General features: G+C 34.8%; 1 protein-coding gene across 2 annotated transcripts in view; it reads left to right on the top strand.

Annotated features, from left to right (window-relative positions):
- Positions 1-16,308, top strand: part of CHM (CHM Rab escort protein) — a 227,591-nt gene that overhangs the window by 86,429 nt on the left and 124,854 nt on the right. For both annotated transcript variants that reach the window (XM_007093297.3, XM_042974113.1), the window contains 3 exons: positions 4,609-4,725; positions 5,234-5,354; positions 6,534-6,759. In XM_007093297.3, the coding sequence (XP_007093359.2) occupies positions 4,609-4,725; positions 5,234-5,354; positions 6,534-6,759 (464 nt within the window). The remainder of the gene's footprint in view (positions 1-4,608; positions 4,726-5,233; positions 5,355-6,533; positions 6,760-16,308) is intronic.

Here is a 16,308-nt window from a genome sequence, read left to right as displayed (position 1 = left end):
CTAGAATTTTTTTCCATGTTACCTTGGCATTGATTTCTTTTTTTTTTTTTTTTTTTTTTTTTAACGTTTATTTATTTTTGAGACAGAGAGACAGAGCATGAACGGGGGAGGGTCACAGAGAGAGGGAGACACAGAATCCGAAACAGGCTCCAGGCTCCGAGCTGTCAGCACAGAGCCCGACGCGGGGCGCGAACCCACGGACCTCGAGATCGTGACCTGAGCCGAAGTCGGACGCCTAACCGACCGAGCCACCCAGGCGCCCCGGCATTGATTTCTAAGTAGCAGTTTAATCATATTTTACTAATAGTCTTCCTGTTTTCATGATTAGAAAATAAGTTTTACCAAACCAAAAACAGAACAACAAAAACCTGAAGTAGTCATGTAACAAATGGGTTTTGTTCTGAGAATTTCATTTTTAATTAGTTACTTGGGATTTGGAATGCCTAACAAAAGTGATGATATAAGTATTGGTTAAGAACCAATGCTAGTTAATAATAGTCTAACCCTTATGGTAGCTGAAATAGAGTATAAGTATTACAAAGGAAAATGGTAGAAGATGGTGCTGTATCAATTTTTGGAATTAGTGTAGGAAATTATTCACTTGTATAAAAGAAAGTGAATGTTGATTGTAGTAGAGGCAGAGATTATTTGATTAGATGCTGAGACATTTGAGGAGACTTTAAAGGAGATTTCTGGGTATTTTCATGACTCTGAATGGTTCATAATAGTGGTTCTTTTAGGGTAAATTAAACACCGATGTGTCTAGAGGAATCAAGGCGGTTGTACTTTGCCCTGCATAGTTTCCATGGTGTTATATATTTAAAAAATAATAATAAACTCATTCTACAAAAGTAGAAGTGACTAAAGAATGTTTAACCATCATGGGGAGCCTGGGTGGCTCAGTTGAGTGAGCATCCGACTTCAGCTCAGGTCATGATCTCACAGTTCGTGTGTTTGGGCCCCACGTCGGGCTCTGTGCTGACAGCTCAGGGCCTGGAGCCTGTTTCGTATTCTGTGTCTCCTTCTCTCTCTGCCCCTCCTCTACTCATGCGCTTTCTCTGTCTCTCAAAACTAAATAAATGTTAAAAAATTAAAAATAAAAAAGAATGTTTAACCATAACAATATAAGAGGTTTATTATTATTTTTTAATGTTAGTTATTTAATTAACATTTATTGAGTACCTGCTGTGTGGAAAGCAGTGTATTCCATGATATTGGGATAATCAGTTACTCTTTGGAAATTCTATTCAAATTTCAGTTATTGCATCTAAATTTAGGATTGCCAAACACACCTATATTTTTTAAATTTATTTATTTTGAGGAAGAGAGAGAGAGAGCGACTGCAAGAGCATGCACAAGCAGGGGAGGGGCAGAGAGAGAGCGGGAGAGAGAATCCTAAGCAGGCTCCATGCTGTCAATGCAGAGTCTGAAATGGGGCTAGACCCCATGAACCGCAAAATCATGACCTGAACTGAAATCAAGAGTCGGATACTTGACTGAGCCACCCAGGTGCCCTGCCAAATATCTGTTTCAAGCCCTACTTCTTTCCAGTTTGATGTCTCCAAACAACTCGACATTTCTGCATGCTTCTATCTCAAGGTCATGGTGGTAAAACTGACACGTAACTGTAGTGCTTTACAGTTTACAAAACACATCCACATATATAGCCTTTTAAAAAGTAGTCTTATAAGGGTGCCTGGGTGGTTCAGTAGGTTAAGCATGCGACTTCGGCTCAGCTCATGATCTCATGGTCTGCGAGTTTGAGCCCTGCAACAGCTCAGAGCCTGGAGCCTGCTTTAGATTCTGTGTCTCCTTCTCTCCCTGGCCCGCACTCTGTCTCTCTCAAAAATAAATAAACATTAAAGAAAAAGTTAAAAAGTAGTCTTATAGCTTAGGGGAGGTTATTTAATAAAATACTTTATAGTATTATACTGTTTAATAGAAATCAAAGTTGAAGTTCTTACAATTAAAACTCATTTCTAAGAAACTCCGTACCCTTCATAATTATGGAACCACATGCCAAGTGAAGCAAAAAATGATTAATTATTAAATCTCATTCTCCATAGTTTAATCAAATTGAATTATTCTTTTTTATTTATTTTTATTGAAGTATAATTAACATACAATGCTGTATTAGTTTCAGGTGTAGAACATATTGATTGAATAATTCTATACATTTCCTCATTGGTCACCATGATTACTCACCATCTGTCACCATACAACATTATTACAATATTATTGACTATATTCCCTGTGCTGCACTTCTCATCTCCATGAGTTGTTTATTTTATAACTGGAAGTTTGTACCTCTTAATTCCCTTTATTTCACCCAACTCTACCCACCTCCCTCCCTTCTGGCACCTACCAGTTTGTTCTTTGTAGTTTAGAGTCTGTTTTTTGGTTCTTCATTTGTTTTGTTTTTTAGAGTACACAGGAATGAAATTATATGGTATTTGTCTTTCTCTGACTTATTTCACTTAGTATACTACCCTCTAGGTCCATCCATGCTGTTGCAAATGGCAAGATTTCATTCTTTTATGGCTGAGTAATATTCCATTGTGTATAAGTATATATACATACATACATATATATTGTGTGTGTGTGTGTGTATGTACACCACATCTTTATCAATTCTTCTATTTTTTTAAGTTTTTTTTTTAACGTTTATTATTGAGAGAGAGAGAGAGAGAGACAGAGGATGAGCAGGGGAGGGGCAGAGAGAGGGGGAGACACAGAATCTGAAGGAGGCTCCAGGCTCTGAGCTGTCAGCACAGAGCCCAACGCAGGGCTCAAACTCACAAACTGCGAGATATGACCTGAGCCGAAGTCGGTTGCTCAACCAACTGAGCCACCCAGGCGCCCCATATCCATTCTTCGATTGATGGATACTTGGTATTCTTTGACCTCTCATCACTAATTTCTTTTAGATCACTTAAACAGTGGTGAAAAAGAGGCTTAGGTTTAAATACCATACTTACTTGTTACTACTAATTAAAACGTGTTTTCACTCTTCAGTGTAATCTTAAATGCATTATTTTAAACCCAGCATTAAATCTTAAGCTTCATTGGATCTTATTAAGTGAAAATACATCTTTTGTTTGATGTATTAATATTTGCGAAATATTATGACTACTGAGGGATCATTGAATTTCAAGTATTTGTTTTTAAACAAATTAGGTATTTGAATTACCTGTTTTTTTTTATTATAATTACAGAATTAAGATTTGGCAATATATTCCTAGAAACTTGGGCTATATCAGCTGTGTAGGATATTAGGCTGAAGGTAATGAAATAACATGGTGTATTTACTCAGAGTAATTGGATTACTTAAAAAAAAAAGCAATGTCACTTTTGTTCTGCACAATGCTGGACTAATAGTTTATAAAAATTCACTAAGTGATACTGTTATGCATAGTTTTTACCGACCTTTTGGATACTCAAAACTAATGGTTTGGATTAATTTCCAAAATTCCTTTTTTTTTTTTGTAGTAAAGCTAATTGTCCCCCCACCCACCCATTACAGATGTAACATTTACATTTTTAACATTTATTGAATTATAGACACTTAAAGGTATATCAGTGTAGGGCGTAGCCAGATCTGTTACAATTAACCATGTAGTTAAATTTATAACATGCTAGATAATACTGTTGAAGTTGTTTTTGTCTTTCTGATATCAGTTATAAGACATGTGAAAGATTAAATCAATTCTTCATGTGCATGCTGGCAATAACCATCATTCTCACTTCTTGAAAAAGACGTGCCTCATATGAATCTAGACTACTAGGATTATAGGGGGACCTTATAATTCAGTTCTTTTGGTGGCAATACATAGCCAATCTTTTTCTTTTTGGTCGATGAGGAGGTCCAGGGAGCTGGTTTCTTTTAATTTTTAAAATTTATTATTATTAATAATTTTTGAGAGAGAGGGTGTGAGCAGGGGAGGGGCAGAGAAAGGAGGGACAGAGGATCTTAGCGGGCTCTGTACTAACAGCAGCAAGCCTGATATGGGGCTCCAACTCATGAACCCTAATGCTCAACCAATGGAGCCACCAGGAGGCCCCCTGGTTTCTTTTTAATAACCACCTGGCCTTATGTAAGGATACAGTCCCTTATTTAAAACCCTTAGGCATGGTATGTTCTGTTATTTAGATTAAAAAAATTATTTTAGAAAGCAATACAGTACATATGTTGATATGCTATATATGATGTGACATTCTTAGGGTCTGAGGAGGCACTTTATAATTAAACCTATCAATATTTTTGCAGTCAAATATATGAATATTCACAGTAAGTGGGGCAAATAGAGAAGAGCCTTATATCAGTTTGGGTCATTTTATTGCCAAACTAGTTATGAAAAACATTGTATTCCAGAGTTTTTTGGGTTTTGAATTTCAGATAATCCAGAGTTTTTGGGGATTTTGAGTTTTAGATAATCAACCAATTGTAAACCTGTTGTAATTTGTGTTCTGTACTCCAATATTAATAAGTATAATGCTTTTTAACAATATTTTAAAATATAACTAAATTATGTATCTCTATTTAGTGTTTATCAATTTTTCCACAATTTTACCTTTTATTTCATACTGTAAAATGTTTTCTTTGTACAGCTGCTGTATTCTCGAGGATTACTAATTGATCTTTTAATCAAATCTAATGTAAGTCGATATGCAGAGTTCAAAAATATTACCAGGATTCTTGCATTTCGAGAAGGAAGAGTGGAACAGGTACTTTGCTGATCAAGTATTGTAACTGGGTATGAGCTTAAGTTATTATGGTTTGTTTTGGAAGGATAAACAAATAAGATTATTATTTTCCTGGCAAAGCAGCAAATTCCAATCCTACATGGTAAATGTAAATAGTAAGAAATTACTCAATTAAAACTTCTTGTGTTAATTTTTTCATAAGTTATTCTGCAGCCTGATGTTTCTGTTAAGAAAATGTTAATTTCAGGCATTATTGCTCGATTTGAGCTGTCCTTTGTTCCCAGGTAGAGGTGACATGCCATTGGCTTTGTAATGGCATAAGGAGGAACTTGGCAGAACTAAGTAAGAGCTCACAAGTTAATTAGCTTTGAGGTCAACAGAGATGTCGTTAGAACTGATGGAAAGTAACATGAAACAGCCTGACTAGAATGGTAATAATGATCTTGTTATAGTTAAAGGGAAAAAAATGTAATTTGGAATACTTCTATCACTAGGAAGCAGTTTCCTAACTTAAAATCATGTTTTTTAGGTTCCTTGTTCTAGAGCAGATGTCTTTAATAGCAAACAACTTACTATGGTAGAAAAGCGAATGCTAATGAAGTTTCTTACATTTTGTATGGAGTATGAAGAACATCCTGATGAATATAAAGGTATTATTTTCCATTAAATTGTGTTCTCTAATCATTTGAACTTTCTTATTTTAATATGCTTGCTCTGATGTAGTGAGCCACTCATTACTCTTTTAAAGTGCATTCTTATTCTCTACTATCCAGTAGGTTAGCCATTACCAACATGTAGCTATTTAAATTGAAATTAATTAAAATTAAATAAAATTTAAAATTCAGTTCCTCAGTTGGACTGGCCATATTTGAAGTGCCCAATAGCCATAGAACATTTTAATCATTGTGGAAATGCTGTGCTGGGTGTTAATTTCTATTCTTGCTAATTAAATACTGCTGTCAACTGGTTCTTCATAGAAGATATTCTCTTTTAATTGTTACATTGTTTTTTTATCAGTTAAGAAATGTGTATTTTTTTCATTTTCCCAGGATTACTTTTGCCTGGTATATTGAATTATTCATTTTGACTGATTAAGAAAAAGAGGCTAGATGGTATGGGGAGTGTGAACCATCTCAGTAAAATTTTATAATTTGTTTTTTTTTCTTTTGTCATGGAATTGTGTTTCCTACCATTAACAGTCCAATTAATTACATTTTTTTTTTCTGTTCTTGCTTTAAATGAGTAGTTTTTAGGGGTCTCATATCTTTTGAGGTATAAGACATTAAAACTGATTCCATTAGCCACACAGAAATTAGCTTCATTACTTTTTAGTCATAGTTCATTGTTCTTAGTTTTAGTAAAAAATACACCTTTCAAAAAATCAAGTACAACTCTCATTGTTTTCACCAAAAAATTGGCCAATATCATTTGTCATATGTTTCATTTGTCATATTTAATATTTCCAAGTATAATTATTAACATTATTCTGCAGTTTTAATGATAATAAAGTAACATTGCCAACTATGGAACTCTATTTTGATGGTTAATGAATGATTGAATGTTTTTCTAGTTTTAAATCTGTAAAATACTAAACAAAGATACGCCATTTAAAGCTTAAATATTGTGTCGTCAGTACAGTCAGGATAGAGAGATTGTTTCTAGCCTGTCCCCCTGCCCTGGGCCTAAAATCTGTGATCTCTATCCAAAATATAATATTACCACCTGGTTCCTTTGCCAAGTGTCTTAAACAGGCTTGATCTCTTCTGTGCAGTCGTTTTAAATTAAAGTTTGGTTCTGATTTTAACTGATAAATTTTCATCTTTTCATAGCCTATGAGGAGATTACATTTTCTGAGTATTTAAAAACTCAAAAATTAACCCCCAACCTCCAGTACTTTGTCCTGCATTCAATTGCAATGACATCAGAGACAGCCAGCAATACCATAGATGGTCTCAAAGCTACCAAAAACTTTCTTCACTGTCTTGGGCGGTATGGCAACACTCCATTTTTATTTCCTTTATATGGTCAAGGAGAACTTCCTCAGTGTTTCTGCAGGTAAGACTGGCATTGGTTCTCTTGTTTCTTTTTAAGTTAATACTTAAATAACAGATGAAGATTTATTTATTTTTAAAGCTTATTTATTTTTGAGAGAGAGTGCAAGCTAGTGAGCACATACCAGCAGTGAGGGACAGAGAGAGGAGAGAGAGAATCTTAAGCAGGCTCTGCATTGTCAGCACAGAGCCTGATGCAGGGCTCTATCTCATGAACCGTGAGGTCATGATGTGAGCCAAAATCAAGAGTCAGACGTTTAACCTACTGTGAGCCACCCAGGCGCCCCACAGATGAAAATTTAAAAACAAAAATGACATTTATTCAAGATTTAGTATATGCAAACATACTTGTTGTTTTATTCTTTTATAAATCCATATATTGGTCTACCTACCTGTCTAAACGATATATTCAGTTTGCCTGTTTTTGAACTTCATAAAATAGAATTCTACTGTAAATTCCTTATTTCACTCAATATTATGTTTCAAAGCATCATTTTTGTTGTGTATAATTATAGTTATTTTCATTGCTATGTAGTATTCCATTGTGAATATTTCATAATTTATTTTTCTGTTTTTCTTTTGATGGATACAGGATGTTTCCAGTTTTTGTTTTTGCTGTTATTAACATCCTTGTGTGTGTTTCAGGATATACATGCTCAAGAATTTCTCTAGCACACATATCTAGGAGTGGAATTCCTAAGTCATGGGATATATTAATGTTCATACAAGATAGTACCCAGCTTTTTCTCCAGAGTATTGTATCAATTTACTTCCCCCAGCAGTATATAAGAATATCCATAGCTTTACATTTTGCCAACATTTGTTATTAGATTTTTAAGTTTTTGTCAATCTCACATAAAATATCTTCTCATTGTACCTTTATTTTGCATTTCCCAGATCACTTAATGAGGTGGAACGTCTCCTCATATGGTTATTGGATATTCATGTTTTCTCTTTGGGGAAAATGCATGTTCATATGTTTTGCCCATTTGTCTATTTGGTTACTGTGTTTTCCTTATTGATTTGTAGGAGTTTTTATTCTGAATATTAATCTTTTCTTAGTTATATGTGTTGCATGGAGGTCATTGAGATTAATGTAGTCAAACATAACAATCTTTTTTATACTTAGCACTTTTAGGGTAGTGAAGCATAGTAGTTTAAAACCTGGACTGTGGAGGGGCGCCTGGGTGGCTCAATCGGTTGAGTGACCGACCTCAGCTTAGGTCATGATCTCAACGGTTTGTGAGTTGGAGCCCCATGTCGGGCTCTGTGCTGACAGCTCAGAGGCTGGAGCCTGCTTCTGATTCTGTGTGTGTCTCTCTCTCTGCCCCTCCCCCACTCATGCTCTGTCTCTCTCTGTCTCGGAAATAAATAAACATTTAAAAAAATTAAAAAAAAAATAAAACCTGGGCTGTGGAGACAGACTACCTGGATTTAAGTTCTGGCTCCTCCATTTATTAGCCATGTAACTTTGAGCAAGTTTCACATTTTCTCTAGTATGTTTTCAGAGAATCAGCTTTTGGGATTTTTGATTCTTTCTGTTATAGCTTTGTGTTCCTAGTTCATTAGTTTCCATTCTTTACCATCTCCTTTATTTTGTTTTCTTTGGATTTTGTTCAGCTCATCCCTCCTTTTTTCTGCCTTCCCAGTTCTTAGGCTGAAACCCAATGAGTTAAACATTTTTATTCCTTATTTTCTAATTAAGCATTTAAAGTGATAAAATTCTAACTATTGTTTTGACTCTTCACAGTTATTATGTATTATTTTCATTATTTTTTAGTCCTAAGCACCTTAATTTCTATTATGATTTCTTCATTTACACATAAGTTGTTAAGAGAGGTTTTAAAATAGCCGATTTGGTAGATCCTTTTTCTCTAACCATCTAATTTTATTGTAGAAAATTAAGTTGTATCTGGAAAATATGTTTTTATGGTATTAATACTTTAAACTTTATGACTTAGTATGTAATGTTTTTATAATTTTTCCATTTGTGCTCAAGAAGAATGTGTTTAGTTCTAGGGCTCAGGGTTCTCTAATTACGGGTCTTAGAGTTTAGTAAGTCAGGCTTTGAGTTGTAATTTTCAAATTTTATTGAGGTTTTTTTTTCCTTTGGTCTACCAGTAATAAAGTGTTTTGAAATCTCCCAATATGATGTTTGATTTTTCAGTTTCTCCGTATAATTCTATCAGCTTTTACCTTATATTTATTTTGAGGCAATTTATTAAAATAATATAAATTTATAACTTTAATCTTTCTGATGAATTTAATATTTTACATGATTTTCTGGCTTTCTCTACCCATAATAATGCATTTTTTAACTTAAAGTCTACTTTGCCTGGTATTCAAATAGTTACTCCAGTTTATTACTATTTGCCTGTTATGTCTTTCTCCATCTCTGTTTTTCAACCTTTCTAAGTCTATATTTGGGACTATAAATAGCAGATTATTACATATTTTTCATCCTGTATGGCAATCTCGGTTTTTTACCAAGCAGGATGAGTCTTGTTAATAGGAGTCTATTCCTTCCTTCTGAAGTATCTAATTTTAAAGTTCCTCTAGTTTACATCTGTTGGCAGTAAATGCCTAGTTTATGTGTATATGAACATAAGTATTTTTTTGCCTTTTTGTCTTGAGTGAAGATTTGTGAGGTAAACATTTCTAGGTTGGCATTTCTTTTTTCTCAGTACTTTAAAATTCTATTCCATTGTCATTTGGATTCCTTTTTGCTGTTGAAAAGTTGATGTCAGCCTAATTGTCATTTCTTTATAAATGATACTTCCTTTCACTTAAGTTGTTTTTAAGAGTGTCTGCTTTTGGTGTTCTGCATTTTCACTACAGTGAATTTATATGTTAGTTTCTTTGTATTTATATAGCTTGGTATAGGTTGAACCATATATAATTAACAATATTAAACCATTTTGGCCTATGATTCCATATGGTTCAAACAACTGCAATGTATTTCCTCTGTGAATTGTCATGTATCATTTTGGAAAATTATCAGCCAGTATCTTAGCAAATAACATTTTCCTTCATTGTCTCTCTTCTCATCTTTTTGGAATCCTAAATAGAAATGTTTTAGAATTTAGCATTCTCTCATCCCTACTTCTTAGTCTCTATTTCATACTTTATATCTCCTTGTTATTCTGGCTATATTCTGGCTGCTTTATTGAGATCTCTTTTCCAGTTTAGTAATTCTCTGTACTTCTGTAAAATCTGTAGTTTAACCCTTGCATTTTTTTTTACCTCATTTAATTTTTCATTTGTAGAAGCTCTGCTCCTCTACTCAAATCTTTCTTGTCATCGATTGATATTCTCTCTTGCTTGTTCATTTTTTTCATATATTTGACATTCTGCCATGTATTGTTTCTGTTGATTCATGTTATTGGTTTAGTTTCTTGTGCCATGCTTATCTTTGATAGTTTATATTTGATTAGTTTTAATCTTTGGAAATCTGGGGACCCAGATTAAGGATGCTTTCCTTCAAGGATTATTTGTGTTCGCTTCAGCCAGAAGGCAATAAAATTTGGGACCGTTTCAGCTCTTTCAGGGGGAAGTTACTTGATAAAGGAGCCCCAGATACAGCTCCCACACTGATGAATACAAGCAAGAAGACTTTTTTTTTTAACATAAAGGTAAAGCTTTATTAAAAAGGCATTTATTAGAACAAGCTGATAGTTACTAGATGGGAAGTGGCTGGGGGAATGGGTTATATAGGTGATGGTGATGAAGGAGTGAACTTGTGATGAACACTGGGTATTATATGAAAGTGTTGAATCACTCTTTTACACCTGAAAATTTAATTACACTGTGTGTTAACTAACTGGAATATAAATAAAAACTTAGAAAAAAAGAAAATACATCTCTTAGTGACATGATTTTTAAAAATGTGGTTCATGTATCTTGGGAAGAAAGTTAGTTATGGCTAGAATGAAGACTTGCTTTTGTTTTTAAATAGCAGTGTTTTTTTCTTAAAGCTTTGAATTCAGCTCAGGGTTTTTACTGTGTGTGTGTGTGTGTGTGTGTGTGTGTGTGTGTGTGTTTGGGTTTGGGGTTAGGGAGTTTCTTGCAGACATTTCACTTATTGCCTTCAATCTCAGCAATGAAGTAAAAATTAGTTTAATATAAAAAGTCATTTTTTGTTAGAAACAAGAGACCCCTTCAAGGTGTGCAGTCCAGTATATTGCTGGAAGTAGATATCCATGTTTCTTAACCATGTGGTTGACAAATGGAGGTGAGAATTTACAAATTTGAAAGTAATTTACTTCTGAATAGGATAGGTCTCTATGTTTCCAGAAGAGCTCTTCCTCCTCCAATTACTTGCCAAAGTAGACATGAATAGGGAGTGTCATTTCCCACAGGACCAGAGGTCCTCCTATCAATTTAAATTAAAAAGGAAGAGGGAGGCTCTATGTTTTTTTTTTTTTTAAACTTTATTTATTTTGAGAGAGAGAGAGAGAGAGAGAGCGCATGAGTGGGGACGGACAGAGAGGAGTGAGGATTCCCAAGCCTACCAGCACAGAGCCCCATGCGGGGCTCAATCTCAAGAACTGTGAGATCTTGACCTGAGCCAGAACCAAGAGTAGGACCGATGCTGAACTGACAGAGCCACCCAGGTGCCCCTATGGTTTTATTAATCGTTCTTTTCCTCTTCCTGTGGCATTGCCTGATTCAGAAGGAGTCACACTGTTTTCTCTTGTGTTGCCACCAACTACTCACTGCTACAGAGCTTTTAGGTAAGGAATACAGCAGAAGGAACAGATTACTGGGCAGTGAGTAGAAGCTCACTTGTTTACTTACTAGCCTTTTTTGAAAATGAAATATTTAGCCTCATTCCTATTTTTCCGCTAAATCCCTGTATTTCCTTTCCTAACTCAGATCATATCTTGTAAATAGTATCTGGTGTTTGTTTATTTGTAATTTGTGTTTGTTTTTTGTTTTTAATTTGAAGTTTATTTATTTTGAGAGAGTGGGAGGAGCAGAGAGAGAGAGAGAGAATCCCAAGCAGGCTCTCCCTGTCAGTGCAGAGCTTCATGTAGGGCTTGAACACATGAACCCTGAGATCATGACCTAAGCTGAAGTCAGATGCTTAACTGACTGAGCCACCCAGCTCCTCTATTTGTTGTTGTTGTTGTTGTTGTTTTTTAACGTTTATTTTTGAGACAGAGACAGCATGAACAGGGGAGGGTCAGAGAGAGAGGGAGACACAGAATCTGAAACAGACTCCAGGCTCTGAGCTGTCAACACAGAGCCCAATGCGGGGCTCGAACTCATAGACCGCTAGATCATGACCTGAGCCGAAGTCGGACGCTTAACCGACTGAGCCACCCAGATGCTCCCCTATTTGTTGTTTTTAAAGAAAAAGACATTGAAAAGTTTTGATTGTCTTGTACTGTTATAAACCTCATAATGAGACCCATATGTGTTGAATCCTAAGCAAAGAAGACATTTTTGCCATAAAATGATTGCAACCTCTTTCAGAGTGAATTGTTGCCAGCCTTCCATATCTTTTTATCCTCTGCAGAGCCTATCTCAGAATTCTGTGTACAGTTCAGATTTAATGTTTATTATAAAAATTATACCTCACCCTCCAATTTGAAGTGATTCTTTCAGGAGATTATGTAATTAAATGTATATATGTGTAGATAGATAATTGATTAAAAACAAAACAAAACAAAAACTCCTATGTTTGAAGTAGCATATTAAACTTTTGGGTGATTCTTTGGTAATTAAAGTAACTCTGAGGTCTTCCTATGTAAAAGTATATATAAAATATGTACACACTAATACACATACACATATATATGTGTGAATTGTAATAAAAATGCATTTACTTAGCCTAGGTGTATTAACTTAATTTTATATTTGATTCTCTACACAACACTTTATAATTTCATATAAGTATTGTTTTGTTTATATCCTAAAGTAGTAACATTGCTACCATCTATACATCATAGTCCGCACTTTTTACCACCAGGTTACCAGAATGAAGTGTCACCTGTTCTGTGATTTCTAACCACCATTCTATATTCTGGTTTATATAAGCCCCTTAAGCATTTCTCAGCCAATTACAGTGGGTTCTCATCAAGGCTATTATGAATGGCATGCATATTTATGTGAGGATTCAAAGACATTTGCAAGTCATATCCTTGCATTCTAAGTGAATAACATTTTAACTATTAGAGTTCACTTTCATGAATAAATGCTCTTTGATTTTTTTTTATCAATTTAAATAGGTAGATTATTTTGAGTAAAGAATATGAAGCTTATTTATTGTACTAGCTACTACTCATTAATATGTCATAAATTGAACCACTTTGGAAGAAAAGTCATTGAAATCTATCTATTTTTTTAGTATAGGAAGCCATAGAATTATCCCTCCCATATATTAGTTGGTTAATATTTTTTTCTGGCACACTGTACAAGTTATGTATGCAGTGTATATGGTTTTAGACTCTCACAATATATCTTCCAAAGAGAAGTCCTTTTTAAGCTCTAATTTATTTCTGTTATCTGTGTGGTTGGTAACATAGCAGCCTTTAGAAATACTTTCTAGTTCAGAATAGGTTTCATATACTGTGTGATAACCTGTAAAATTGAGCAGTACCAGCGGAATCAAACAAACATTACATTTTTTTATATTTTCTTTATTTATATATAAAGTTTATTTATTTATTTTGAGATAGAGAGTATGTGCACACAAGCCGGGAAGGGACAGAAGGAGAGACAGAATCCCAAGAATGCTTCACACCATCAGGGCAGAGACCAATGCCAGGCTCACACTCGCGAACTGTGAGATAATTACCTGAGCTGAGATCAAGAGTCAGACACTAAACCAACTGAGCCAGCCAGGCACCCCATTCACTTTTTTAATAAGTAGACTTATACTGCCCAGAGATTGTTACTTGTTTTTTGTAAAAAGAGTGTGTTTAACTGATAATTTACTGGGTAATTCAATCTTCCATTCTTTCCGTGGCCTAAATTTTCTTTTTTTCCCTTTAATGTAGTAAGATTCTTAAAACATAAAGGATGAATTTTTTTAACTTTTAAAATGTAATATAAATATTGTGCATACACATGCACATATGAACACCACCAAATACTTTTTACTAGGTGTTAATACTCAAGTGACATTTTTTGAGTACTGATAGTGTGGAAAATCAAATAGATCAAGATCTACCTCAGGAAATTGTGGAACACAAATTGATCTCTAACTTAAGTTTTTAAAAAGAGAGAATGAGAGAACACCAAAGTCCAAAATATGTAAGTAACTTCCTCAAGATTATAGGAACAGCATGGAAAGACAGGAAAGGGAATCTCCCATTTGATACATTCATTCAGTAGTGGCTTGAAGAATGATGCCTACAAAGGGCCACAAAGATGCTATGGTGATTTTGTTATAATCCAGGACATTGTTTTTTAATATAAATTGTAAAGCATTTTATACTGTTTTATGTTTTTCCTCAGCTTTAGTCCAAAGTCCAAGAACAAAACATACACATTACCAAGTATTTATTGTTACATTTGGAGAACACATTAGCAAACATCTTTCAGACCAAAGTAACCTGCCTATTTTATTCTCTAATAACCAACATTTTTTATTCAGGGAATTTTCAGAAATCTAAGAGACATTTGTTCCCCACCCACCAAAACAAGTTACTCCAGACAGCACAGGGGAAGTGCTCTGCAGTTCCGTCCCACCGCAGGGACTATCCAAAATTATGAAACGGAAAAATTCTCCACAAAAGAAATTCCAGGAATTAGCGGCAGCTAATGAATTGATCAAAAACGTTTTAGGCAATATAACGGAACAAGAATGTAGAATAATAGTCATAAAATTAATCTCTGGGCTTGAAAAAAGCATAGAGGACAACAGAGAATCTATTGCTACACAGATCAAGGGACTAAGAAATAGTCATGAGGAGCTAAAAAAAATCCTATAAATGAGGTTCAAAATAAAATGGAGGCGACCACAGCTCGGATTGAAGAGGCAGTGGAGAGAATAGGTGAATTAGAAGGTAAAATTGAAAAAGAGGAAGCTGAGAAAAAGAGATAAAAAAATCCAGGAGTATGAGGGGGGAATTAGAGAACTAAGTGATGCAATCAAATGGAACAATATCCATATAACAGGAATTCCAGGAAGAGGAAGAGAGAGAGAAAGGGGCTGAAGGTGTACTTGAACAAATCATAGCTGAGAACTTTCCTGATCTGGGGAAGGAAAAACGCATTGAAATCCAAGAGGCACAGAGAACGCCCTTCAGACGTAACTTGAATCAATCTTCTGCACGACATATCATAGTGAAACTGGCAAAATACAAGGATAAAGAAAAAATTCTGAAAGCAGCTAGGGATAAACATGCTCTAAATATAAAGGGAGACCAATAAGACTAGTGGCAGACCTATCTACTGAAACTTGGCAGGCCAGAAAGGAATGGCAGGAAATATTCAATGTGATGAGCACAAAAAAATATGCAGCCAAGAATGCTTTATCCAGCAAGTCTGTCATTCAGAATAGAAGGAAAGATAAAGGTTTTCCCAAAGAAACAAAAACTGAAGGAATTCATCACCACGAAACCAGCCCTACAAGAGATCCTAAGTGGGATTCTGTGAGTTAAATGTTGCAAGGACCACAGAGTACCAGAGTCATCACTACAAGCACGAAAGCTACAGACATCATAATGACTCTAAACCCATATCTTTCTATAATAACACTGAATTTAAATGGACTAAATGCTCCAACCAAAATACATAGGGTATCAGAATGGATAAAAAAAAAAAACAAAACCCATCTATTTTCTGTCTACAAGAGACTCATTTTAGACCTGAAGACACCTTCACATTGAAAGTGAGGGGATGGGGAACTATCTGTCATGCTACTGGAAGTCAAAAGAAAGTTGGAGTAGCCATGCTTAGACAAACTAGCCTTTAAATTAAAGGCAGTAACAAGAGATGAAGAAGGACATCATATAATAATTACAGGATCTATCCATCAGGAAGAGCTAACAATTATAAATGTCTATGCACCAAATATGAGAACCCCCAAATATATGAAACAATCACAAACATAAGCAACCTTGTTGATAAGAATGTGGTAATTGTAGGGGACTTTAATACTCCACTTACAACATTGGATAGATCATCTAGACACAGGATCAATAAAGAAACAAGGGCCCTGAATGATACACTGGATCAGATGGACTTGACAGATATATTTAGAACTCTGCATCCCAAAGGAACATAATATACTTTCTTCTCGAGTGCACATGGAACGTTCTCCAAGATAGATCACATTCTGGGTCACAAAACAGACCTTCATAAGTATACAAGAATTGAGATCATACCATGCATAGTTTCAGACCACAATGCAATGAAGCTTGAAATGAAGCACAAGAAGATTCTGGAAAACCTCCAAAAACATGGAGGTTAAAGAACACCCTACTAAAGAACGAATGGGTCAACCAGGCAATTAGAGAAGAAATTTAAAAATACATGGAAACAAATGAAAATGAAAATACAACAATCCAAACGCTTTGGGATGCAGTGAAGGCAGTCCTGA

Source organism: Panthera tigris, chromosome X, assembly GCF_018350195.1.
Source record: "Panthera tigris isolate Pti1 chromosome X, P.tigris_Pti1_mat1.1, whole genome shotgun sequence".
In the NCBI taxonomy this organism is placed as follows: Eukaryota; Metazoa; Chordata; class Mammalia; order Carnivora; family Felidae; genus Panthera; species Panthera tigris.
Note: the sequence above shows the minus strand (reverse complement) of the source record. Positions and strands in the feature narration are given on the sequence as shown.